Genomic DNA, 27,820 nt, shown 5'->3' on the forward strand with positions numbered 1-27,820 from the left:
CTTTATCTCAGAGTCTGTGTGATTTCATTCAAAATCTCTTGTCAAGATATAACACTAGGTTCAAGTGGTTCAAGCATTGATATAGAAAACAAAAGTGTATTTGCTTTGACTACGTGTTGAACAAGCCCTCTAGTCTGATTATGCTTGTACCAATTATGTAAAATTAAATGGTATTTTCAAATACAAATCATTGTAATGGTATCTCTTTTCTTTGACTTGCACTTCAATTTAACAGCAATTTTCTAGAAAGTTGAAACTGGTAACTGGAAGTGCTGAATTTTCTATAGCCTGTTGAAGTAAGGTGGCAAGTTTCAATTAGCATCATGTAGAGGTTAGGTCAACATCTGTTTACAGAAATAAAAAAATTTCTGGGACTGCCTGGAACAAGCACATTTTTAATTCTAGAATAATGACGAGGTTATGGACTTGTTGGGAGGAATATAAGTGTTACATGTCTTGGAATTGATTATCTGAGGTCTAATTTAACCCTTATCCTAAAAGTTGATTCAATAACATAAATTACAAGTAGAACAGGTCCAAAAGAGCACAACAGACATTACTGAAAGTCAATTAATTTAGTCCAAAATCATGAAGTAAATGGCATAACCTAAAAATACAAAATTAAATGATATGCCAGTTAGATAATTAAACATTTAATCACCCGATCAAATATTCAAAAAATTTCATTATTTCAGTGTCTTCAAAATTATTAAACAAAAACATGAATCGGGAGAGAGCTTCTTGTTCTTCCTCTATAGTTGAGGCCTATCTGAGCATCTGCACAGCACCTTGTATTTCCTCATCATTTGGGGGGTGAGGACTTTTACCCGGTCTCAGAAGAGGCCCGTGTTGGCATTTACCCAGGCATCCCCCAGGTCAACAAAGCATCTTAGCATCTGAAATGAAAGATCACAACAATCACATAGAAGTAGGGGAGTACAAAGTAAAAAGTAAAAGTACTCAACTGGGTTCGGCTGTGTTCACCATTTTAGGGAAGTATCTAATTAAGATCTAAGTAACCAGGTAAAGAGAGTTCAAAATTAACCAGTGATCAATAAAATAAAAAGGAAGAGTGTAAATGGTCAATTAAGGTCATTGGTTACTTATGAATTCTGTTTAGCTAATTTAGCTCATCCTTTGGAATTTCCCAAAACTGGTGAACATAGTCAAATACATCTAGTTTTTACACCACTACACAGAAGATGGCCATGGCAAATTTTTATTTTGTTTACATTTCTAAATAATGACAACATAGTGTATATGAAGCTAAAAAATAAAAGGATCTTGCCTGCTTGCATATAGTGACAGGTGCATCATGGGTCTTTAGTTAGTTATTATGTACCCTAATTGACTAGAGCTGGCTAACAAGTAGCCGACCTTGTCGCATAGTTAGCTATCTTTAAACGTAGCTATAAGGGTTGTTGTGTTTTCTGTTTTCAAGCTATTCAAATCTCAGATTAAAAGAATCTAGTAGATAAGCGATCTAGTGAACACTTTAACTATCCCTAAATATATAGCTAGAGTTTGTGATATTGAAGCACTTACCAATATCTTTGTCATTGACCCTGTAATTCTTCCTTCATAAACGCATGGACAAAAACACCACACCAATGGAAACCGTCAATGGGCGTAACTTAATATTACGGAACACCCATTTTAAGTTACGCCCCCGACTTGCGGTCTGCAGACATACCCTCCTCCATGGTAGGTTTGACCGGATCGCTGTACGTTTTTACTGCATGTATTTACTTGCCAAGGCATACAGGACAAGACAGTATACATGCATGTAAAAACTATGAATACAAATAAACACTATACACAAAATTTGATGATTCAGCAGGTACACTTATCGCACTCAGACATCATCAGGTGTTTCTCAAGGAGTGCATAATTATTAGGCACATCGTATTTCTCAAGATGTACTTTATTGTTAAACAATCCCAAAGCTCTATGTCAATCCAAAATATAACTGAACCTCAAACCTTAATGTTTAACAAATGAAAAGTGAGTTTTGATCTTTCTCAGGGGAATATATGTGTGCACAATTATTAGGTAACAATTGGTGCGCACAATTATTTGGCAACTAAATTACAAAAATAATTCCTCACAACTCACTTGTTTATTCTACATTTTTAAAGTGTAACAAATAAGTAACATAAAATGACAATATAAATGTGTCTTTTGAAAAATACTGAGTGACTAATATAGCCACCCTTCTTTTCAATAACTACCATGAGCCTCCCATCCATCAAGTCTGCTTGAAGAAAGTATCTTCCAGAAACTTCCAGTAAGTTTGGCATTTGAGTTTCAGTCCATCTTTAACACAAAAAGGTCCAGCTACTTCATCCTTAATGATAGCAACCCATACCGGTATCCCTCCTCCACCTTGCTAGCGTCTGACTCAAAGTGGTGCTGTGTGTCCATTAGTGATCCAGCCAGGGGCCCATCCATCTGGTCCATCAAGAGTCACTCATTTAATCTGTCCATAAAGCATTTCAAAAATCTGTCTTCAAGTATTTCTTTGCCCAATCCATACACTTCAACTTGTGAATCTTATTCAGCCATGTCTCTGAACACTTGACATCTGGTACTTCTGGACACTCCAGGTAGGTTGCAGTCCTGGAATATGGTGGCGCTAGAGGATAATGGGTTCCTGGTAGCTTCACATGTAATTATTCTCAAGTCTTTTACAATTAATTTGCGTCTTTTCATCTCCATACATATTTTGTGACCCAGCTGATTATTTGCAACAAAACATTTGAATGTCTGGCCACGCATCAATAGTTTAGCTATTTCAAGAGTGTTGCATCCGTCTGAAAGACATTTTTGACTTTTCAGTGTCAGTTAATCTCTTTTTTGGCACTTTTTCCCTGAGGTCATGAAGCTGCCTAATAATTATGGACCCCTTGACATAAGATGAAATTCACTTTATAAGGGGAAATTCACATACAGTGGAAAAATTCACTTTCACCACACCCTCCCCTATTACACAAATACTTACCACCTGAAAATGATTCAATCCAATGAGCATTAAAGTTTATATGGTTTGGAGTTGGAAAATGTGTATATAAATAAGTATACGATCAGAATACCCAGATAATTGGGATAATATTATATAAGTAAAAACAAGGTTCTTTAATATTAACAGCCAAATAAATACCATTTATAGAATCAATATGTATAGCATTCTTCTGATATCATGATGCCATGCACATATTCAAGGCTCCCAGTGGTAGCAAAGCAAACCCAAAATACCACCAAACCTCCTCCATGTTTGAACGTGGGAAGTGTTATTTTCTATAAAGGCTTTCGCTTTCATCGAGAGGGGTCAGCTGAGGTGGCTTGGGCATCTGTTTCGGATGCCTCCGGGACGCCTTCCTGGGAAGGTGTTCCGGTCCCGTCCCACCGGGAAGAGACCCCGGGGAAGACCTAGGACACGCTGGAGGGACTATGTCTCCCGGCTGGCCTGGGAACGCCTCGGTGTCCCCCCGGAAGAGCTGGAGGAAGTGTCTGGGGAGAGGGAAGTCTGGGCATCCCTGCTTAGACTGCTGCCCCCGCGACCCGGCCCCGGATTAAGCGGAAGATGATGCGATGCGATGCGATGCTTTCGCTTTCTTTCTGTTAACATAGAGACCGTGTCCTTTACGTCAGCTTTAATCTGCGTTGCAGTTAATTGACATGCTTATGCATAATAATGCATATGCATTATTAATTGACATTGTAATGCATATGACCATTTCTTTTTCAGCATCAGAACAATGGGTACCTCTCACTCAAAACAGTGTTTGGGAATTTAAAAGAAAAAAAAAAGGCATATTCAAATTCTATGAGCCAAGCAAAAAAAATGTGCTTCCAGTGCCTCAGATCTTTAAAGTCTGAGCTAATATAAACAATCTTTTGTTAATATTGTTTTATCGCCATGATAAAAGGTCCAGGTCTCAGAGATGAGTGGGTGGGTGGAGGAAAGGAAGGGTGGGAAAGACAGCACAACTCTCTCAGAGCGAGCAAGGCATTCCGACAGCGCTGATCACAAGGATGAATTCCACTAACTCATCACAAAGCTCTTGGAGATACGAGTGGGAATATTACTATGATTACCTGGACCCATTTCCAGTAGATGAGAGCCAACTGAATTATAACAAGTGTGAGTATTGACATGGCAAAATGTTTCTTCATTAAGTATACCGACACTCCAAATGGAAACTCTGTTACTTGCAATACCTTCTGATCGTATTCTAGCCATCTGAGTACTGACATTCCTCTCCCATTCAGACTCGATTGTGGTCATATTCTGGATCAGTCTGGCAACTTTTGTGGGGTCCCTGTTTGGCATTTTGACTTTCATGTCCCGCTCAGTCAATCTACCCAAGTGAGTATTCCTTTTGAGTCTCATTCCATCAACATATTTATTACAGTGTACAGTATTTCTCGTAATCTAAAGTCCCACCATGCAAACAAATCCTTGGTTCAGAAGAAAAGGGGTCACCAATTCTGTCCTGTTGACACAGAAAGCTGTGAATCCCCCACCAAAGGTCCCGCTGCTCACCTGCACCACATCTTGATTGTGACTGCAATAACTGGCGATATTCCAGAAAGAAAAGTCTATGTTTTTGGAGGTGCTTGACAATTTCAATTGGATAGTCATATGACAACTGTGCACTTTTAGAAAAAGTGCACAGTTGCAGTTTGATAGTATGTTTGAATACTAACATAACAGAGCTCATAGTTCCAAAACATTGCAGAAGAGCCTTTGGTCCCATTCTGCCTGAAGGTCTGATAGAGGTCAGGTTCTCTACACCCATCGAAGCTAATAGTATGTACAGATAGGTGACAAATTTAAGAAAAACATAAAATAAATGTGAGGCTGTAATGCTGTGGGGAGAATTTTCCTGGCATGGTTTGGATCCATTTGTCCTTTGAGGGAAGGATCACTGCAAATCTTTAGAAAGTTATTCTGAGTGATCCCCTTAATGCTTTGGTGAAACCCTGCTATCCTGATTGGAGTGGTCTCTTCCAGGATGACAGTGTGCCCATCCACAATGCACAGAATGGGGTCACTGAATGGTTAGATGAGTAAGAAAATGTTGTGAAGAATATGCTGTGGCCTTCCTAGTCACCAGGTCTCAAACCCAGTTGAACACCTATGGGAGATTGTGGACCAATGTGTTAGACAGCCCTCTCCACCACCACCATCAAAACATCAAATGAGGGAATATGTTTAGGAAGAACGGTGTTCCATCCATCCAGTTAGTTCCAGAGGCTAAGAGAATCCATGCCAAGGGGCATTGAAGCTTAACACCTTACTGAGACACTTTATGTTGGTTTTCCCTCTAATTTGTCACCCGTCTGTATGTAGAATTGGATTGTCTCAAAATGGTTCTCTATTGTGAGTCAAAAGCAATAAGAACTAGTAAGACGTTTGAGCAGTTATTGAAAGCCTAATATGTAATTACACAGTAACAAACAGGTGGACAAAGTCAACTACCATTTAATTCCAAAAGACAAGAAAGCAGTTTTTATTAATTAAAAAAAGATAATGGTGTTCAACAGATAAACCAAGATTAAATTAATATTGTGATTTACAAAAACAATACTCTCAGACAATCCAGATCAAGAAATAAGGCATGCATTTTACTTGTGAACACTGTTCATATGCGGCCACTGCTGTATTCCTACTTGAGATTTGTACAGAATGCTGATGAATTATGATTACAATTGGGAGTCGTGAACCCTTCTCATCACTCTGCATCCATCCGGTAAAAAGCCAAGGATGATACCAAGGATGATGTTTTGGCGAAACACAGACACGTAAATGTAACTCTTTTCTCTTATGATGCCACAGGAGACTGCAGTCCTAGGAGGATGTTAGAACAGATGGCTCTGAGAGGTGTGCTTGCCTCGAAGCGTTTGGACTTCCTCCTCGTGTTCCCCAGGGTTCCAGCAACCAGCCTGGCATGGCTTAGCAACAGCTCTGGCCTTGCCGCGCCACTCCATAGCTCATGAATGTACAGAGACAGCAGAACCACACCCGCTTCTGTTGTAATAAACAATAAACAAACAACAACATAAACAATAAGGAAATAAACAACACATAAACAACAATTTCAGATCTTGTCAATTTTCTTGCATTTCCTGACACCTGGCACAGCTAGTTTCAATGTAAACGTTTTACTGGGAATTTGTAAATCTTGATGTTGTTTTCAAAACTAAAGCAAACTCCCTTTATGACAACAAATACGTGAAAACCTCTCTCTGAATGGGTCGTCCCTAACCTTTCGTAGCATGGTCGTCGAACGTTGTTGCTAGGGAGCATGCGCCCAGCACGGCCTGGTTGAGGGTATCCTTGGGGCAGCCTTGAACCTCCAGGAGCTGAGTCATTATGCTGGTGAACAACTGGAGGTGTTCCAGTCCGGACGAGACCTGGGGCTGAAACTCACACGCCACATGGTACAGCCGGAGCAAGTTCAGTCTTACTGTCGGGTCAGCCAGCACCATGTCCATTATGTCTCGGTGAGGCAGGACAGTCTTCTGAAACCAGCGCAGGAAGCTGACAGTTGCCTTTTCCTCGTAATTGGAGGTGCCCTCTACTAAGGAGTTGAGGGACCACCTGGTGAGCAGGTGGGCTGTGGTGTAGCCCAGGGGTGTAGATATGAGAGTCTGGGGGTCCGAGGGAGGCAAGGAGGTACACGTGGGGGATACAGGCTCCCAGTGGGTGAAAATACTCCTCAGGTGAGGTGTACACACCTCCAGAAGAGCCTCTTCCTCCCGTCTCTCTCCCTCTCCTTCCTCTCCCTGTTCTTCCAGCCGGGAGGACTGGTGAAAGGAGACTCTCCCTGCTCTCCCCTTCTCTCTGCCCGACCCTGAGGGGGGAGGGAAAAACAACAAACACTCTTATCCTGTACTGGTGTTGAATAATACAAAGCTGGACGGAGGGACAGAGTTTCGTTAAGGACAAGTCAACATTCAGAATGTTTGGTAGCCTTCAAACTAAGGTCTTTCTAAAACTATGTTCACTAAACACAAACACATGATAGTGACACATCAATCAATCAAAACAAACACAAGGTCAGTAGTTCTAAATCCAGTTCTAAATCAGAATTATTCTCCCGGAAATAGCTCACCCAGTAGCTCCTTGACCCTGTGTTTCTCTGCCACGGCTTGAAGTTTACTGAGGAGAGGTGCGTCATGGGTCAGTGTGCTCCAGCGCTGGAGTAGTGCAAGCGTTTCGACCGTGGAAAGCGTCTGGGGTCGTAAGGTCAGCCAGCCCGCCTCTCGGTGGGCACCTAGGGCCGTGTCCCGATGATGCAGGATGGAGCTCAGTGTCTGGAGGTAGAGGCTCAGCTGCCCCGCCTTCACCAGCCTGCAGCGAAGGAAATGGGACCGACTGAGGAGTGTGTGTGTGTGTGTGTGTGTGTGTGGGATGGGGGGGTGCATGCATCCGTCTTACCTCAAATGTCTGATGATAGCGGTGGCCACACAGAGGAACTGGTTGATGAGCGGCAGAGGGAGAACCTTAGGAGGGGTGTGTTCCTTGGGTTTGTCCTCGGCCGTGGAGCAAGAGGATCCCTCTCCCTGGATCTCCTTCTGGCCCAGGTTGGTGAACCACAAACCGTGGAGAAGCTCTAACATGGTTCCCAGCTGCCGCCGGTCCACCTGTCTGGAAGACACATCATTTGGATCTTCAATTCTATTACACTACCTGAACGAACGGAAATCTGACCAAATGTAACCACATGACTAATCAGACACTAGACTTGATGACTTGCTACAGAAATGTTGACAAAATTATTTTACGTGTATTATTTGCAAAATGTATTTCTAACACTGCTGCTGGAGGATTATGAAAGTCTGTTTGAATTTCATTTATTCACCTTAACCTCAAAACATTGTGCACATGAGTGTAAACATACTCACACACACAAAAAAACATCTTGATTTTTGAAGTTGTGTTTTGTTATTTCTATCACATTTTTATCGGTAGTGATGGCCATTCGAGGCTTCATTACTGTTCTTCTAGCATCAGGATGTTATGCTAGCAGTGCTAACTCAGATTTCCTTTTTCAAAATAAAAGCCATCATTGAACTATAAATTATAGTTAATCTTGTCTGTACATATTATGTTTAATGTCCGTTCCAATGTAATTCTTGTCTGTTCTTTTTCACAGACTAGAATGTTAACTATATTGCCTTATACATTTTAATTATGGCTTTTATTGTGATAAAGAAAATCTGAGTGCTGCCAGCATAATATCCTGCTGCTAAAATAATGCTAATGAAGCCTTGAATTGCAATCACTTTTCGTCACCTATATTGATATATACTCTATCTGTCATTCACAAATGGCTAATTAGCTATTAAAACGGCCAGTGGCAAAAGAGGATTTGTTCAGGATAGACAAAAACCTTGATGGCTACAACCTTGAATAGATACGTCATGGGCAGACTAAAATGAAACTGTTCACTATATTGCAACTATTTCTGGTGGATTTAAAAATGATGTCTGAGGATTTGTTCAAGATAGACAAACACTTCGCTGGCTACACGATTATCTCGTCTTATCACTTGGCAAAAGCCATAAAGTTCATGTATGCTATTTGTGGTGGAGGTAAACTTAATAAGAAACGTTACTCAGTTTAACGCTAGTTAATGGTGTCTAACAAAATATTCAAACTTGGTGTGATGTTAAGGAGTGAAAATAACAGAACGCGAAGAGGCTGTACTAATGCCCGGCATGTGCGCAGATGGTGGCGTAGTGGTTAACAACCACATGAAATGCCTTTCATGTGGGCGACCCTGGTTAAATTCTCGAGATGGCAGCCACGACTAACAAACTTGTTTGTAAATGTAGGGAATAGGGATGAGAACAGAAATGAACCCACCTTCTCTCCAGCAGCTGTAGAATCCAGACGAGGAGCCCATGGTACTGAGTCAGGAGGTACGCCGCTTTGGTCACATGACCCGCCCTGTGGAGGACTCTCACTATCCGAGTCTACCACAGGGAGAGAATGTGGGCATCAACATAAAGGTCAGCCAGCCAGGCGGTTAGTGTTTGTCCAGTAACCACATGCTTACTAGTTAGAATCCCAGAGCCACCCTTGAACCTCATTCCAATAATAGGGGAGGTGGGATATGCCAAAAAAATTAAAATATATATATATATCCATTTCAGACCACACACTTCAAGGTTAAATTCATGTATGTGAAACCACACAATTATAAGCACCTCATATGATCTTTAATATACGTACTTATATTAAATATATTGCAAGGACCTCCGACTGAGCAATTGCAAGGTTACTTGGTTTAAAAATATTTACACATAACTAATATAATGTTTCACCTGAGTGTGGTCATCACAGAGGGGGCTGCAGCAGAAGCCTAGCAGTGTCTGGAAGATGCCCTGTTGATCCAGCAGCTCATAGCAGTGCCTGTCTGTCAGGCCCTCCTCCAGGACGGACAAAATCCACTCCCTCTCTAGCTTGTGCTGAGGGGGAACACCACATCACATAATGACTAGTAGGGATGGGCACGGATTGTAGAGTATTCGAATACTTGTGTGTGTATTCAATTAACCCCCCCCCCTTTTTTTTTTTTACGTATGTATTTTTTTGTTGTTGAAATAAATAGGCTTGAATGTTATTTTTCAAAATACTTGTACAATTCCAATATATAATTTGTAAATATGATGATATACCATGACATTTAAAAAAAAGTATAAAGTTTTAACTCGTTTTCATAACATGCGCTCCTTCACATGTGTTTGCGAACCGAATACTATTCGAATAACAACACATACTATTCGGAGTGTAAAATATGGTCCAATGCACATCCCCAATGACTAGTCCCCTATAACCCGACGGCTTCCACTACATACTTCCTACTTGAAGCAATAATATTCATTTGTTTAAATCCTACTGTTGTTGTGGGAAGGCCATCTAAGGACTAAAGCTACTTGGGTTCTGACTGACTATAAAACGGTAATTTGTAGTACCTCCATGTCACAGCTAAAGAAAAGCTTGAAGAACTCAGGGACCCGTCTGAAGTTCAGACACTGCTGGGACAACAGGAACCGGTTGACCACCACATACATGTGCTCCTCTGGAGGAATAAAAACAGTGTTGTGGTAAGGTCTTTCAAAATGGAACAAGAAAGTCCATGGAGATTAATTCACCTGGGTGTGTTTATTTTACGGTCAACATCACAGCATCACCGGACTAACAGTCTGTGGTTCACGTGAGTGGCAGGCAGAGAGACTTTTGTGTTTTTACTCACCAGGCCTGAGCATCTGCTGAGCCACCTTAGCAATGTATGTGGTCAGAATGAAGGGCATTCGGAGGTTCTGCAGTCCGATTCCATTCTTGACCATATCCAGCAGATACAACAGCTTCAGACAGAGAGGCTGGAGTCATTAAAAGGTCTGAAACTGCCTATTATTTCACAAAACCTACTTAGCTTGTCCTTACAGGGTAAACCTATTTACCACTTCTGTATAAGGCATTTTAGAGTAGACACGACTTCTATAAAAAAAAAAGAAAATCAGGGCTTTTTATGACATTAGGAATCAGGTTAGGTGGGTACCTGCTTTATGAAACAGGAATGTAACGAAAGACTGTTTGTGGTTACGAGAGCAATGGGTCAGATTTGAACCCACGCTGCAGCAGAATGCGGGCTGTTATAGGTTCAATTTTCTTAAATGAGTTGTTGGTCCTCACAAGTACAGTGATCCCAACATATATATATATATATGTGTGTGTGTGTGTGTGTGTGTATACCTGTCTCCTTTCTCTGAAGCGGGCAGCCTCCAGGTGATGATAGTATGAAGCCAGGACCTGGTAGGCTGCAGCCCTCAGCTTTGGGTCGTAACTGCTCAGTGACACCACCGTCACACCGAGGCCATGGCTCGACACGAACTTCAGGCAGTCTACCACGGATTCTGCCACCGGGAATGGAGAACAGTAGCGTTTGGCCCAAGGCTTAGTGGTACAAATATTGTGGTACCAACATTAACTCAATGTATCTTTGGACATCCCATTACAATGGATGGTCTCGCTGAAAGGAAGCACCATAATATACAAACAAACATTGTGTTTGTGGCCATTTCAAATGGTTATTACCTGGCTGGAGCATGGCACTAAAGAGGGGCAGGAGGAAACACGGATCGTACACGCTCCCAAGATCCTTCACTTCACAGTCTTTAAAAATCTGCTCTTTACTCTCCTGTTGAGAAAACATTACATATCCCATTAGTATCGTACATCACATTATATCCAGTTAAGTTTCATATATCACGTTTTATCATATCACCAGAGCAAAACGTTCACCTGAATGATGATCCTGCGCTGCAGGGGGAAGTGTCTGACAGTGTTGGCCATGGTTTCGGGCTGAAGCAGGGCCAGGAGGTCCTCAGAGCTGGGCTGCTGCCACAAGGAAACGCCCAGGCTTCTCCGGGTCTTGTGGTGCTCCACGGCCGCCGGGCCCCACAGCAGGCACCTGCAGGTCACGTACTTGTTTTGTAATAGCATGTACGCCTATGCAACGAGGCACAAGGGGGTGTTGGTATTTGACCAATTACACCACGTCTTCGAGCCGTTCTTCCTGGATGCACTGCTTAGCCGAGGTATACTGCCAATACGTTACAAACCCCGGAAATGCCTTAGCGTGGTTATAAGCCATTAGAACAGTGAAAATGTAAGTCATACCTTGTGGTATACGGTCTGAAGGACCATGGCTATCCACCAATCACCATTCAGGATTGGAAGCAGCCGGTTTGTTATTATGCGCTCTCGCGCACGCACACACAATAACGCAGACAATAACACACACACACACACTCCATTCATTGAAGAAATGAGACTTACTGAAAGTCAACCAGACTGATGTTGTTTCGTTCATACTCCTGCAGCAGCAGTAACAGTTTCTGATCTGCATGGGAAGGGTGTGATAGGGGGGTAAACATTAAAGAGAATGGAAAGACATTTTAAAAACTCAGAGGAAAAAGCCACCTTACCTGTAGCGCTCAGGGTTGCTCCATAGGCTCCCATTAGGACCACAAAATGGCTGCCGTTACAGACAGCAGGACATCTCTGCACCAGGTTGAGCAACAGGGTGACTAGGGCCTCTAGAAAAGGTAGCGGACAGAAAAGGTGTTATAACGTGCAGTGTAAATTGGCCTGAGTTTAGCCACACTCAACTCTAGTCCACGCGTAATCCTGACACAGTGGTGACGCAAAACACGCGTGAGATAACTGGAGCTACAGAAAAAATGTATGTTTGTATAAAGACAACAGCAGAGTACTGTGTTCTGGGAATGTTCTGTGTCTGGGAACAAATTCCATGGACCAAGGATTTCCAAAATCAGGAGGGCAATTACAAAAAAATAAACACATTCAATGGAAAACAGCAAAATTGGCCTCAACTCTGCACCTTTAGCTTGTGCGTTCTTCAACAGGTCCCCTTCGATCCCCAGCATCGTGGCCAGGAACAGGGAGTGGCTGGAGGCCATCATGTGGATGGTGGGTAGAGGCACCAGGTCCTTAGGTCCACCGCTACCACCATACATCAGGTCCAACTGGCCGTTCAGTGTGCTCAGGAAGTTGGGGTCCCTGTAGCGACACCTTGGAGGAAGAAAAGGCTGTTTAGGGCACCCACAAACACCTGAGGTAAATGTTCCCGGTTTGTAAGAAGATGAGAGGAACATACTTTAGTCCGGTCTTGATGAAGCTGCTCCATTCAGCTGCGGCGACGTCTTCCGGTAGTGTCTGGAAAACGTTTTGTTATGAGTCACTTCAAAACCGACATTAAACTACCAACTTCGGTAAAGGGGGAAAAAAAACAGTACATTTCCAGAAGAAAGTGTGTGCTTGTGCTCATGTGTTTTACCATGATAGACCATATACCCACCAGTCTATACCAGATGTCATAAAACCTTGACTACTCTTTTTGGAAAAAAAGCGATCTTCTGAAGAACCTGGACCCGAAAATCAATCATGCTGCTAAACCTTACACCTAACGCTACTCTTTAAATGAAGACAACAAAATATGGCCAATTTTCCTTCACGGCTGTGATATCTATTAGAAAGTGGACGCTGACCAGTAGTGAGGTCAGCCTCTTCAGCATGGTGTCCTCCTGGGAGAGTGTTGCAGCGCTCGGCTCTCGGTTATGGCTGAAGGAAGAGATCAGCCACCGGAGGGCAGCAGAGATAACAGACCTTCTCCACGCCACTAGATCCTCCTGACAGTCAGATAACACTGTCGTGATGGGTTCCACCAACTGCCAACTGGAGGGAGGGGAGAAAACAAATTGGCCTGATGACAACCAGAAACCGCCCTGGTAGCCCTGGTAACCCCGGTGAATTTAACCCTTAAGTGGAGAGACATTACAATGCCTGCTGCAGCACGGCCTCTACCGACCCCTGACGATCATTACGGCCCCAGATCACCGCACTCGTACCTCGGGGAACGACTTATCACACAGGGGTTACCTTTCAAAGCCGTCCAGCTTCTGCAGGGCAGCCAGAAGGGAATCGACGAGCCCCCTGACATCCTTGACCTTGGCAGCCAGTCTGAGCAGGCTGGACAGAGCCTCCACAGCTCCCAGGGTCACCTTGGAGTCTTGCCCCAGCACACAGAGCGTCAGCCCGGGTAACAGGGCCTGCTTCAGGGCCTTCAGCACCGCCATCTGCACTGTGTCAACAGCACAAGGACACAGCAGGGTGAGTGCAGGGCGCATAAACTCAATTTTATTTCCTAAATAATGCACAGCCGTTACCCCCATAAAGTTACCATTACAGAGAGCCAGACTAATACAGTATACAGACAATGCCCTCTGCTCATTAGCTTCTTGTCGTATTCATCTACCTTTAGGGAATAGAGAGCCATTTCAGTCTGAGGTCATCTCAGTCTCCGAACCTTCACAGTCTACCATACGTCACAACACCTCCTACTAACCCTCTTTGGGCCTGGCTGGGTCCTGCCTGGCAGCGGTCTGCAGGTAGCTGTTGACCAGCGGTAAGAATGCGTCCGTCTGGCTTGCAAGCGTCTCTGTGTGCTCTGGCTGCAGGCACCACGCCTCGAAGTAGAGCCTGTGTGTAGAGCAGTTGGTCAGCAGGGCTGCCGCCAGGGCCTGGGCGGCCGCCGAGGTCCCTCCGCAGAGACAGTAGAGGAGCACGTCGGTGTGGATGAGTTTAGCGTTGCCTGGCTGGCTCTTCAGGGCCTGCAGGAGGAAGGCCTCCAGAGAGGGGCTGGAGCAGGAGAGCAGCAGCGTGGCTAGACCTTGAAGGTGGGCCTGAGAGAGGAGGAGGAGGAGCGGGGAGCTGGATGAGGAGGCCGAAGTGGTCGCGGAGAGGATCTGCAGGGCCGTGCGTCCATAGACACTCAGCTCAGTTGTCCCGGGCCCCACACCTGCCCCGTCACCCTCCCCATGGATCAGGAGGGTCTCCTTGGGAAGCAGGAGCAGGGAAGAGACCAGCTCCTGGAGGAGAGAGGGTTCCATGTAGGCCTGCAGGGCCAGGAGGGCGCGTATAGGCCGTGACTCCTCCTGTCGCTCCTTCGTCCTCTCCCCCAGCTCCCGGAGCAGGGCCCGGCCCACAGCCTCCAGGTAAGGCCTGAGGAGGTGGAGGGAGTCCAAAGCCCGGAGGGTGGGAGCGGAGGCAACTAGCAGGGCACAGACGCAGTCAGACAGCTGAGCACACAGTCGTTTCAGCCTGACAGGGTTGAGGGACGTGGGAGGGACAGAGGACAGCTCCAGACACAGGAACCACTGCTCAATGCATGGGTGCTTCAGGATGGAGCGTAGGACTGACAACACCACCTACAGAGAGCGGGGGGGTTCATAGTTCATACAAAATCAATCCAACAAATCAAGACCAACCGGGTGCTATGATATATTTTGTCCAATACAACTACTGTAAACCACGGAGAAGACGACAACATGAGTATGTTTTTTTTATTTGGTTACCGAACATGATTTGGAGATGCAAGTTCAAGTAAACGTGTCATGACCCTACCAGGTGTTCGTCGTCCTCTGCCCCAGATGACAAAGGGTCGACCTCCAGGAAGAGATCAGATCCCTTCAAGGGGTCCGCCTCTTTAGGTTCCGCCGCCTCTGTCGGTTCTGCTTCTATTGAGGCCCCCTTATCTGTGGCCTCGGGTCCTGCCAGTGATGCCTGGTTGGCCCCCGCAGCCCGGAGCCCTGCTGACTCGGTTGGGCCCACAGGCTCTGGTTCTTCTGGCTTCACTCTCTCCTGGAGCCTCACCACCAACCCCTGAAGGACTGCCGTCAGAACATTCAACACCGGCAGCCCTTCATTTCTGGACAGCTGTGGAGAGACCAGGGGCAGCGGTTCAAAACGCTGGCACAGCTTAATGAAAACTAGATAGGGCAGTTTATCTAGCAGCTGGGTTATTGCTGAGCTGGAATGAAACCCTGCACACTGGCACATTTCCTATATATAGCACTGTGTTTGAGCAGAAACCAATGGGCCTGGGTTAAATGCGCCGCATTGGGAACGGTGTGGCTTTTTAGGATGCACGCGCATCTCCCTACCGTGCTTAAGTTGTCCACTGTCGTTTTGACGTAGAGAAGGACCTGCTTGGTCGCAACAGGGAATTTGTGGAGCTCCGTGGCGGCCAGGCTCTCCTCCACCCTCTGACGGAAGGAGTCTTCTAACAGGCCAGAGGAGCCTCGGCTGTAGGCCTCCTTCAGTAAACCAGTCAAGGAGCCCAAATGGGGAGGGACATCAGCAGCGACCCCACAGGACTGGAACTGCCGGGGTTGAAGAGAGGAGAAGGAATATGAGGCGTTATAGGTCACAGACAACAGCAGCAACAACAACAACAACAACAACAACTGTGACTGGCGCAATCACACACAATTGCACATTATTACTGAGGTGACTGCTATAACAACTCATTAACGCTTTTACATACTGTACATTGACTGTTAGAACAACATGGACATTGTCACATACAGTAACATTGTTATTATCACCATGAATGTGGGCAGCCATATTATATTGCATGTGCACTGCTAACACTGTGACACGTGACGACACTTGATGAGAGAATGGCGAGAGGGAGGCGTTCTGACCAGCTGTTCTCGGGTCTGTTGAGGCAACCATGTTGAGTAGTAGCTGTGGAGGTGGAGGACGGAGGGATGTGGAGAACCTGGGTGTCCACCGGAGCTCAGCTCCTTATCGTACTGTAACAGGGCCAGACTGAGGGGCAGGGGGTCCCTTTGACAGTGCAGCACGTCACATAGTACTGCTGAGATGTATTCAAACAGCACACCTGGGGACGGAAAGAGACATGACACACCCGGGGACGGAAAGAGACACACGACACACCCGGGGACGGAAAGAGACACACGACACACCCGGGGACGGAAAGAGACACACGACACACCCGGGGACGGAAAGAGACACACGACACACCCGGGGGCGGAAAGAGACACACGACACACCCGGGGGCGGAAAGAGACACACGACACACCCGGGGGCGGAAAGAGACACACGACACACCCGGGGACGGAAACAGACATGACACACCCGGGGATGGACGGAAACACGACACAACACACCTGGTGGTCCCCCAAACACTTGCACACAGGCAGACAGACACCCAAACACAGACAGACAAAGCGTCTTACCTTGTTCTGCTCGGCTGGCAGCAGGCAGCTTGTTCCGGGCCTCCAGAACAGCCGGTATCAGAGCACTAAATGGGAAGGTCTGGAGGACAAGATCGTCACTCAGCTCCGGGCCCAGTTCCTCCATCTCCCCCTCGCTGCCCTCCAGGATTACATCAACCATGTCCAGCACATCTGCAGAGAGCAGCAGCACAATGTCAAAGGCCAGGCCTTTCAGTGCACTAGTTTTAACCCGACGTCTGGATTTGTCTCCCCCATCAATGTGCCTTTGGTCAGTAGTGGTAAACTCAAAAAACCGACAGCTTGGTGGCATCTCTGAATGATACTTCAACGACAAAGCATTTATTAAAGGAGCACTGTAGAATCCTGCCTCTAATGCTCACAAGCATTAAAGTAACAACTCCTACCTGACAGAACGACACTAGAATGGTATTAGCTAGTCCAGGGTGGAAACATTAACTTACAGATATTAAAAATGATCTGTAGATGTCGTCTGCTCATTTAAGCTCACAGTAATGATAGCAGTACAGCAAAAATGTCACCAATGGCCCTAGTCCAGGAGAGGGCAAACATTTCTGGGGCCACATCAGGATTTGAAATTAAATGGAAGGCCACACATTTGTTTTGCAATTTGTTAATGATAAACGATTTTGCAGGAACAGAAAAGGCCAGTAATTAAAACATTTACACAGCAGTTCCATTAAAAAGTCAAAATAATTTTTATCCAGATGTATAAGAGTGGGGGTGCACCCAACCAACCACCCACAAACACCCACCCACGCAACAGTCGTTCATTATTTGTTTTGTTTAAGTAAGTATTAGGGACACAGCGAGAGGCTGTGAGCCGCCCTTCACCAACCGTCTATGTGCGAGACCGGGATGCTGACCGCGTCTCCCTCCTGCCCACTGAGGTTGGCCTGCAGGTAGGCTGCTTCCTGGACCAGGCTGGCCACTTTGTCTGTGTAGGCGTGGGGGTTACCCACAAGGCGCACCAACACCTGGGGGAGCACAACACACAGCACGGACCGACACACACTTCAGGATGAGAGGCAAAACACGCATGAACTCAGTCAACCCAAACCATCCATCCCAGACAGAGAAGGGAAAACACTGAGCAGAGGTGAAACTATAACGCTATGAGCCTGGACTACGGCTATTGGCTAGAATTAAATTCAGAGTGGTAGAATGACTAGAACCGATTTAAGTCAATTACATATGCGTTTCAATCGTCCCATTTCATTCTATACAACGGGTGAAATACAAAGGCAGCTTGTGACCGACCCTCTCCAGGAACTGTACGACCGTGTCCTGTCGGACCGGTTCCAGCCGGGCCAGGTGACTCAGCCACAACTCCAGCTCGGACCAGGTATACTCAAACACGCCAGTGTCCCTCAGCGCCTGCAGGTCACAGATAGGGCAGTTAACCATAGTCATAGGTCGTCAGGGCGCAATGCAGGTAACACAGGCCCATTTCGGATCTGGCTGGCACTCCGCACAGCTGAGGCGGGACGTCTCACCTTCAGCACCAGTTTTCGGGTGGACAACTTCAGGTGACTGTTGCTACTGCTCACAAACATCTTGAGGAGCAGGTAGAACACGGACCTCTCCCCGGACGCCGCTTCCATCTCCGCGTGGTCCTGGCAGAGGGCAGAGAGACAGCAGGAGAACGGCGGAATCACTACCAGCATCCAGAGCAAGCATATCAAAGGCAATGTTTTGTGACTTTACGGCGACTCTATTAAGAAATAAACTCAAGGAGGAGAGAGATATTTCAAGAAAGGTAAAAACACCAGTGGTGCTGACAATGTTGCAGTGCCATGGAAGTCAATACAGGAAATAACAGAACCATAAAACACAGTCTGTTCCACATATGTTATACTTCCAGTTCAGGCCTTCAGCCGACACACTTATCAAAAGTAACATAACCTGAGAGCATGAGCTCATGGAACTGTGGTCCCCCATGGGAATCCCAACCCACATCCCAGGCGCTCTGCACGCACGGTGTCCCCCCACCCGAGCCCCATGGGACTGCGGCTGTCGGAGACAAGGTGGTCACTAACCACTGAGAGTCCACTCGATGCTCACCTGTGCTCTGAACCAGGAGAACCTGCTGGCAGGCAGCTCCAGGGCCAGAAGCAGTATCTGATGTTGGAGGACCGGAGGAACCTCCTGCCTCACGCCTTTCTCTGTAACGATACCTGGAGAGACACCATGCCGGTCAGCTGATTTACTCCCACGTGATCACTGAGGAGTCCCAACACACCCTGAGTCTTGCACCCTGCCGGGGGTACGCCTATAATCCTGCCCGTGGGTGGTTTGGGCCCACTCTTTTCATTGTTGTTGCAAGACTTAGAATTCCAAATACCAAACAGAGAATGGGGGGAAACCAAAGGGATCTCTGTTTAGTCTCTTGTTTAACCTGCTAATCATCCTTGAAACAGGAAAACTACAGAGTCACTGAGTATCAAAAACTCCATAAGTGACACATAGGGAACTATGTTTTGGTAATTTTGACAGAAAGGAAATATAATTCATTGTATGTGTGGTCTTCTGGACCATGATGGAAAAAAGGAAAAGCAGACAGCAGGGAAATATGGGTTTAATACCCCTGATATACAAAATCACTATCCAAAAAGCCCCTATGATAGTAGTTTGCATGAACTGCCAACCATGCACCAAACAGACAGAATAACATAAATACAGCTGACATTGTTAGCGTACTACAACAAGACAGTTTTCATGTTTCCCACATCACAGATGTACTCTACAAACACAACGTCAACCCACAAACCTGTACATCTATACATCAACCAATCGCTTAACAGATCAATGAATGGTCAGTACATTGAGTTTACAGGGCAGCACCTTTGAGTAGCTTGCTGAAGTCAAACTTGCTCTGGCTGACCAGGTGAGGCACCACCTTCTGATAGAGACGCATGACCTGCAGGATGAGGGCTTTCAGGAAGACAACCTCCGGGGACTCCTGCTCCAGCAGGGCTGAAAAGGAGACAAACAGACACGAAAGACAGACAGGAAGCCAGGGGAGAGAGACACAAGGAGAAAGTTAACCACTAGTTCAAAACATAGACCAAACTTCTATAAATGGTCTCTAGAGTACTCTGGTCGAAACCTGTGCACTATCAAGAGGACTGGCTATCATTTCGGATGCATCCATCCACTTAAAACACACCGCAACCATATATGACACGGAAATATAGATAGTATAAATTATATACCGGGCGTTTCTTCGACTTCCTCTTTGACATCGCCATCTTTCTTGATTGTCTTTCCTTTGTCCTCCCCTCTGTCCTTGGTCAGTGACTGCCATTTGGACACGATGCTGGTCATGTCCGGTAATACCTAATGACGTAAAACCGAGACACCAGAGTTCAGCGTCCCCTATGGACACGAGGGCATAAACGTAACGTGCACAAACGCCGCTTGTCACTTGAACTCCCGTCTTGTATGTCACCTTGGCAAACGCCTCGCGGTACAGCTGTACGAACTCCTCCATGGCGGCTGGGGTGTAGACGTCCGAGTTGATCCACACAGAGGGATCCAGACAGAACTCTATGTTCCTCCAGGCTCTCTTCAGGAGGAACGACATCAGCGAAAGAGTTGTGTGCTGCACCACCATGTTGGAGAACTGTGGAGGGGAGGGGGGGGGGGGAAAGTGTGCCTGGGTGATGGGGTGTATGAGGTGCAGGGTAGTAACCAGATGAGGGGTCATAGGTCATAACCTACATTGAGTCCCTGTGTGAAGAAGACCTTGTTGCAGACGGGAGGAAGTGACGTCACCAGCACCATTGACAAGAGTCGGGGCAGAGGAACGACCTCTCTGGCCTGAAAGGCCTTGGACAACTCCGGCTGGGACTCATAGATCTAAAAGACAGGTTAAGCCATATCAGCAAGCCAGGCGAGGAGAGGTTGAAGAGAAACACACAGATAATATACTTTGAGGTGATATTGTTACAGTTGGAACTCCAAGGAGCAACTAGGCCCTTTAAAACAAGGTAATTAACCTTCTTGAGCAGCGCAATGTTGTCGGTCCAGGCGGATTTAAGTCGTGGCGTGAAGGAGAACTGAGTCTCCTTGAAGAATCTGGGCAGGATGTCCGGACTGACCCTCAGTATATTGACCAGCAGGTCGGACACCAGCTCATCCTCTGCAGCCTGCTTCAGGCTCACCACAAACTGCAGCAAGACGATGTTACCAGCCCTGGACAGAGAGAGCCACAGAAAACAGAGATAAAACGACAACAGGTACAACAACAAGAGACTATGTTTTCTGCACCGCAAAGACACACACAATTTTCTTGTAGGAAGATAAACACCCCCAAGGCTACTAGAACTAGACACTCCCCTTCGAGTAGGAACGGGAAAACAAGGCTCTCTGAAACATTGAGGATTGTTTTGAAAAAAACATTCTTGATGAAAAAACATTGCTAGATTTCCAACAGTGTGCAGCAGGGACATATGACAAAAATAGAATAAAAACCATACAATAACTTGGTCGCATAAGTGTGCAAACCCTCTTATAACTGGGGATGCGGCTGTGTTCAGAATTGACAAACCACATTCAAACTCATCTTAAATAGAAGTCATTACACACCTGCCATCATTTATAGTGACTCTGATTAATCACAAATAAAGTTCAGCTGTTCTAGTAGGGTTTTCCTGACATTTTCTTAATAGCATCTCAGAGCAAAAGACATGGTCTGCAGAGAGCTTCAAAGGCATCAGAGGGATCTCATTGTTGAAAGATATCAGTCAGGAGAAGGGTACAAAATAATTTTCAAAGCATTAAATATACCATGGAACACACTGAAGACAGTCATCATCAAGTGGCAAAATATGGCACAACAAGGACATTACCAAGAACTGGACGTCCCTCCAAAATGTACAAAAACACGAGAAGAAAACTGGTCAGGGAGGCTTCCAAGAGGCCCACGGCAAAATTAAAGGAACTGCAGGAATTTCTGGAAAGTACTGGCTGTGTGCCCGTATTTTTCATATGAATGGGCTATGGGGTAGGGTGGCAAGACTGAAGCCTTTTCTTACAAAGAAAAACATCCAAGCCCCCCTAAAGCATGTGGGAAAATGTGTTATGGTCAGATGAAACCAAGGTTGAACTTTTTGGCCATAATTCCAAAAGGTATGTTTGGCACAAAAACAACACTGCACATCACCCAAAGAACACCATACCCACAGTGAAGCATGGTCTTGACAGCATTATGCTTTGGGGCTGGTTTTCTTCAGCTGGAACCAGGGCCTTAGTCAGGATGGAGGGAATCATGAACAGTTCCAAATACTAGGCAATTTTGGCACAAAACCTTCAGATGTCCGTTAGAAAGCAGAAGATGAAGTTCACCTAACAGCACAACAACGACCCAAAGCACACATCCAAATCCACAAAAGCATGGCTTCACCAGAAGAAAATTAAAGTTTTGGAATGGCCCAGCCAGAGCCCAGACCTGAATCCAATTAAACATCTGTGGGGTGATCTGAAGAGGGCAGTACACAGGAGATGTCCTTGCAAATTTGGAGTGCTTTTGCAAAGAAGAGTGGGCAAATATTGCCACATCAAGATGTGCCATGCTAATAGAGTCCTACCAAAAACTGAGTGCTGTATTAAAATCGAAAGGCGCTTTAACAAAGTATTAGTTTAAGAGTGTGCACACTTACACAATCAGGTTATTGTGAGTTTTTATTTACAATTTTTCCCCCTCAAATATTTCAGTTTGTTTTTCAATTGAATTGTTCACATTATAGGTCACACTAAAGGTGGAAAAGGTTCTGACATGATTTCTCTCTCTCTCATTCTTTTACATCACAAGAACCGGCATTTTAACTGGGGTGTGTAGACTTTTTATATCCACTGTACATATTGGGATGATGCGATTTCAGAAGTCTTTTGATGACATCTGAAAACACATCTTGAAAAATCCCACACTAAGAACCTCTTTTTCAAAATCCTCCTTTTTAACTATGGTAGTTAAATAAGACTATTATCATAATGATAATTTTGTCTAGTCTCATTTCTGTCAACCAAAAGTATTTTTAGTTTTTTCTGTTTCTATTCAGTCAGCTATCGTCTCGTCAACTACCACTGAAAAATAGATATTTAACAAATATTTCCTCCATTGCTCTCCAAACACACAATCCTATTACTCTTTTCAAGAACCTAGCTAAGCAACACTCTTAATAATTATCTTGTCTACTTCTCAAATTACCTACTCTTGTAAGACTCAAACAACAGCGAACCAACACTAAATTGTCTGATTTAGTTACATCCGAAGCTTTGATGCCATCGGTCACATGGTGTTGTACTTTGAAACGAACTTCTGGTATACTGCATTGAAACAGTGGAGCTCAGGAAACGGAATGGTGCTTCGGAGCATTGTGTTCGTTTGTCCTATCCCTGCCTTCAGGAGGGTGATAGAGAAAGGAAAGGCCAAAACAAGAGCCAATCAGAGACGATGGCTGAGAGATTCTAATGGGGCAGACAGGTAAGAAAAAAATAAGAGGGGAAAAAAAAGACGGAGAGGGTTGGCCTCTGTTGTCCAGCAGTTTTCAGCCGGCATGCACTCTTCAGAATCCCAAACCTTTCCTGTTTAATCCCCTGTTCAATCTATTTTTGTTCCTTTTTCTTCGAATAAACGTCAAAGCACAAGTGTAAAAAATAACAGGACAGATCCCTGACTCACTGACCGTCCGGCTGTTCCAAAGCTGGGGTCGTAGAAACTGAGGCCATGTTTCCGGGAGCAGCAGAGATCCAGAAGGAATTTATGAACTAACTCCCTGACCACCATCTTCCCAGCTTCATCTGCATTCTCGGCCATCTAGGGAAATGATCATTCAAAACCAATCACGATGCAGCAATGACGGATATCACTGAGCGAGTGAGACAGGACAACAAAAATGTGGGAATATAAGCTGACAGATAAAATAACCTGGTTGTCATCTGGACTCGCATCCACTATGCCATTCCATCGGTAGAGAGTTGCTATCTGGCCCAGGACAGACTGTGTGAAGAAACGCACCTTCTGGGTTTTACTGATGGCTTTACTCCGCACCACCTGGATCAGAGGAAACCCACTGTTACACTGCTTAAGCACTGCAGTTGTAATGCGTTACTGTTAGGAATGCATTAGAACAAGCTGTTTTCAGAGTGCACGACTGCCTTGTAATGTCCCAATAATCCTGAATTAAAAATACATTTTCACTACAAAACTGTCTCTACTAAATCGGAATACAGCGATGACAAAGTACTGAGACCACAAAGAAGGCCATGCCTTCGTCTGCAGAGTAGACAGGATCAGGTTGACAATGGAGATACGATCCTCTTTCAGTCCACTGCTTAGGATGTCTGGCAGGAAATCTGAAATACAAATAAAACAGATTTTTTTTGTTTGCCATCGATTTATTATTTAGGTCATAAAATGGAAAGATAAGCATGTACAGTACAATATTTGATTTATTTTTTACTTAATAAAATCTTAACCTTTTATCTCCAGGAGCTGTCCAATCATGGCATTGTCACCAGAAACCAGGAAGGAGAGGGCAAACTGGATGTAGGCCATGCGGACGTCAGGTCTACCCTGTTTGAGACAGACACAAAACTGGTATGGTCAGAGCACAGGACCTCAGAGTACCACACACACATCCTTGAAAAACCAGCCACCAGAAGGCCTAGGGCGGTTCCCCGTCCTGAGGGTGGAAAAAAAACACTGACCCTAGTTACAGACGAATACTTGCACAGGTAGCAGAGCCGCCTAAACAGAGCCTTGTGGGCAATCTGCAAAAGTAGTGTACTAAATAGGGAGCAGGGTGTTACTCGAACAGATGCTGCCCAGGTCTCTCACCATCTTGTCCCTCCTCCTGGCCAGGGAAGACAGGCCTTTAGAGAAGTGGAAGTGACTGAAGACCTCTCTGGCTGTGTCTGCTCCCTGGGAGACCATGGCTGAGAGCAAGGTCAGGCACTGACGGACATATCTGGTCCAGCGGAGATGACAAGAATATATCAAAATGAGGCGCGCACACACACACACACACACACACACACACGCGCGCGCGCGTGCAGTATGGCTCTTCGTTCATAATGTTTAAAAATAACCCCAAAACAACCTCCAAATTGAAATGTGACAAAGTAAGACTGAATTGTTAGAGCGTGAAATGCACATTCAAATACATCACATCTTACCTGTTCAAATTGTTCAGTAAATAGAATGAATCAGTCATTTAGGTAATTTGTGTCAGTAACGCCTGGAGCACGACAGATTAGACAATTGAATGTGAGCGAGTCGTTCACAATTATTTTTTACATAAGCAGTGGCACGTTTGTAGGATCTAAAGTAAGGTTGTCACAATATCAGATTTTCACTACACGATTATCGTGGCCAAATTAATTCACAATACCGATATTATTGCACTACTGTCACAATCTGGCACGGCAGCCAGCCAGGTAAACAGGTAACATGCAGTCCAGCCCCAAACTGCGTTCCGTATTTTTGGACATGTAGGCAAGGGTAAGAAAACAAGCTATTAATTTGGTTACTTTGCAAAAACTCTATACATTTTCTATATGGTTTAATTGTCCAGCAATACCTGTGATTTTCTGCACTCAGGGATGTTTGAATGAGTTTCATGTAGCAGGAGACAATCTTTTTGACTATGGTGGAGCCCACCATACTGAAATGAGATAGATCACTGGCAGTACGCAGCAGAATCATCTCCAAAGTCTGGAAGATCAACATCATCTGCAAATGGATAAGGACAATGTCAGGTCGCATTAAGCTAATGCAGGTATGCATTTGTGTGCACATTTTTTTTTAACATTTGTGAAACCAGGTCGTTATGATTATTAAACTGTAAGAGAAACTGTGGATATGGAGAGAACCCATTTTGTAGTCAGTAAAATTTAAGATTTCCAATAAATAGAGTAACAGGAGTAAACATTGTCCTTACTTCATTGTCAATCTTCTTATCTCCCTCCAGCAATTTGAAAATCTCTGAACACTCCACGGAGATCTTGATGTAACCCTCAACGACATCATAAAGGTCAGGGCATGGTAGTTTCTTTGAAATTGATATGAAAGTCTCCAATCCTAAGGAATAATAGGTGTAGAAAAAGAGTTGGCAGCTGACATATTAGTCTACATTATAAACAAACACAACATATAACAATCAAATAAAAAAAATGTTTTACAGTAATGAACTCCTAACACTGCAGAGTTGAGAACGTGTAGCTAATGTTGTAGATACCGTCAGTAAAAAGCAGCAATACCACTCACCCTTCATTGCTTTGGAGGGCTCTTTCAACATGGCTTTAAATACGGTTCCATTAAACTCAGTTGAAACCGATACTTTTCCTTTCTTCGGCTGCATGCTGGACTGATCAGCATCTTCACTTGACCGTTTCTTTCCCATCTTATCGGAAAAGAAATGTGAGAAAATAGCATACCCCAAAACAAACACGTGAGCGTCTAAACAAAAACGTTTTTCCGTCAGATAAAAAGTCCGGTCGAATATGATGTATGCGCGACTTGGTTCCGTGTCTACCATGCGGATGATTAAATATGGCAGAACTATAGTGCTGCCTACGGGCAGGAAAAAGCACACCGGTCCATGTTGGCTCGCGTTTAGGATTCGGGTTTATTTCCTGTCGATTATTTTGAATAGTCCTCTCACCAAACTGACAAATACCTTCGAGATTGGGGGGCACTGCCCGCGTGTAGGGCAGTGTCATGATTGAATGAAAATGTGCATGATTGATTTTTAACACGGATTTATGTATAATAATGAACACATTTTAAGTTGGCATTACTTCAAACATGTATCTTTTTGAATATATATTAACAACTTTTGACTGACAGGGTTTTAGACCTATAAAACACTAAAACGTAGTGCATTTGCGCAGATATGAATTGGAGTAGAACAAGACCTGTTGCAAAGGGGGAAGGTATTTTGCCTGACAGACCAGACATGTAATATGTCTTTATCTGTAATCATTTGTGACATATAACAGAACCCTCTATTAACGTCATCGTTAGGTGGGGAAACTTTTGAGCTGCTTGCGGGAAGTCAGTGTCTCCTCTCTCCCTGGTGGTCAGCTCTTAGCATTACATCATGACAGGGGCAACACCAGTTCCTGCATTGAATCAGGACCTATATCAAAGTGGGCGTCACCAAACGAGTACCTGGAGGGGTTGTGGTCTGGATTCGCCGCATTCAATGGTTGGGTTCCCGGTCAGGGAAAAAGTGACTTCTGATGACAGTAGAGGACTGCCGTTGGCCAACCATTGGCGGAGAGCGAAGAACAGGTGTAGAGCAAACGGAAAATGAACATTCACTAGCACCGCATGGAGAAGCTGGGGATTAAACCCAGGACCTCATACATGCAAAGCATGCGCTCTACCACTGAGCTACATCCCCAAGCCTGCAGCCTGCCCTGGTCTATGCAGGGCGGCTTTCAGTACCATCAAAATGAGGAATGCCAACACCACGATGACTTTGCTGAAATTAACGGATAGAAAACAAAGGCACAATCTTCCGTTTGTCACTCGGCCATCCCACCACGTTCCCCTACTCTTCTTGAAACTTCTGTCGACGTTGCGAAGAGTGGAAATTAAAAGCCACATTTGTTCAAGTGAGAAGAATTCCAAGGTAGAAGATGGGGAGTGAAGCCCGGACCTCATATATGCAGTGCATGTGCTCTACAACAGAACAGTGGACACTCTATCCCTGGTGGTATCCCAGGATTCGGCCCTCTCACTGACCTAAGGATAGCCACTCGTTGACCTACAGGACCCCGGTCCAGCAAGTGAGCAATCAAAGGTGGCACCTCTATCCCTGGTGGAGAGCTCTTGCTTTTACAGGACCAAGGAAGGATAACAAACACCTAGTTATGGAGCCAGGCCAATGACTCCGCACTAGCAAGAGAAATCTGTTCACCACAATATGCCTAGATGCGACAGTGATCCGAAAGGGACTACAAGCAACAACATTTGAAAGGCACGGACGGGGATTGAACCCGTGCTCTTCGGTTTACGAGACCGACGCCTTACCACTTGGCCACCATGCCCAGCCGGCTTGTGTTTTCCCTCAAAGTAGGTGATTCAGCCTTTGCAAAATGTACAGTTTTCCCAGTCTCTATCCCTGTTGGCGAGCTCTGACTATGG

At 45.1% G+C, this 27,820-nt stretch overlaps 1 protein-coding gene, 1 long non-coding RNA gene and 2 other non-coding genes across 4 annotated transcripts; 1 reads left to right on the forward strand and 3 right to left on the reverse strand.

The window, feature by feature from the left end:
- The first annotated feature begins 3,967 nt into the window (after window positions 1-3,967).
- On the forward strand, window positions 3,968-5,928 carry LOC105012837. The gene is made up of 3 exons (XR_828184.4): window positions 3,968-4,144; window positions 4,273-4,369; window positions 5,843-5,928. It is a non-coding gene; the product is annotated as an uncharacterized LOC105012837 (long non-coding RNA).
- urb1 (URB1 ribosome biogenesis homolog) lies at window positions 5,493-26,155 on the reverse strand. Its single transcript, XM_010873950.5, has 39 exons — window positions 25,934-26,155; window positions 25,608-25,747; window positions 25,248-25,399; window positions 24,506-24,635; window positions 24,145-24,241; window positions 23,936-24,021; window positions 23,594-23,719; window positions 23,352-23,482; window positions 20,664-20,859; window positions 20,386-20,523; window positions 20,114-20,287; window positions 19,878-20,001; window positions 19,507-19,638; window positions 18,727-18,839; window positions 18,159-18,278; window positions 17,923-18,039; window positions 17,501-17,639; window positions 16,645-16,815; window positions 16,087-16,286; window positions 15,544-15,762; window positions 15,005-15,316; window positions 13,947-14,808; window positions 13,481-13,682; window positions 13,090-13,276; window positions 12,699-12,757; window positions 12,423-12,613; window positions 12,007-12,117; window positions 11,858-11,921; window positions 11,321-11,489; window positions 11,114-11,216; window positions 10,772-10,932; window positions 10,272-10,383; window positions 9,991-10,097; window positions 9,340-9,483; window positions 8,879-8,988; window positions 7,448-7,657; window positions 7,122-7,360; window positions 6,273-6,860; window positions 5,493-6,034 (listed from the first exon to the last, which is right to left on the reverse strand). Exons 1-39 carry the CDS (start codon window positions 26,067-26,069, stop codon window positions 5,829-5,831), a joined length of 6,978 nt encoding a protein of 2,325 aa, XP_010872252.2. The 5' UTR covers window positions 26,070-26,155; the 3' UTR covers window positions 5,493-5,828.
- An 847-nt stretch (window positions 26,156-27,002) lies between these two features.
- Window positions 27,003-27,074, reverse strand: trnaa-ugc. The gene has a single exon. It is a non-coding gene; the product is annotated as a tRNA-Ala (tRNA).
- Window positions 27,075-27,651: 577 nt separating this feature from the next.
- trnat-cgu lies at window positions 27,652-27,723 on the reverse strand. Its single transcript has one exon. It is a non-coding gene; the product is annotated as a tRNA-Thr (tRNA).
- Window positions 27,724-27,820: the final 97 nt, after the last annotated feature.

The sequence above is a fragment of the Esox lucius genome, chromosome 1 (assembly GCF_011004845.1).
Source record: "Esox lucius isolate fEsoLuc1 chromosome 1, fEsoLuc1.pri, whole genome shotgun sequence".
In the NCBI taxonomy this organism is placed as follows: domain Eukaryota; kingdom Metazoa; phylum Chordata; class Actinopteri; order Esociformes; family Esocidae; genus Esox; species Esox lucius.

Coding starts and splice junctions, on each gene's coding strand:
- urb1 (XM_010873950.5), bottom strand. CDS start 26,069: ATGGGAAAGAAACGGTCAAGTGAAGATGCTGATCAGTCCAGCATGCAG. Junction 11,217..11,320: donor AGCGCAGGATCATCATTCAG/GTGAACGTTTTG, acceptor TTTTCTCAACAG/GAGAGTAAAGAGCAGATTTT. Junction 10,098..10,271: donor TCAGCAGATGCTCAGGCCTG/GTGAGTAAAAAC, acceptor TTATTCCTCCAG/AGGAGCACATGTATGTGGTG.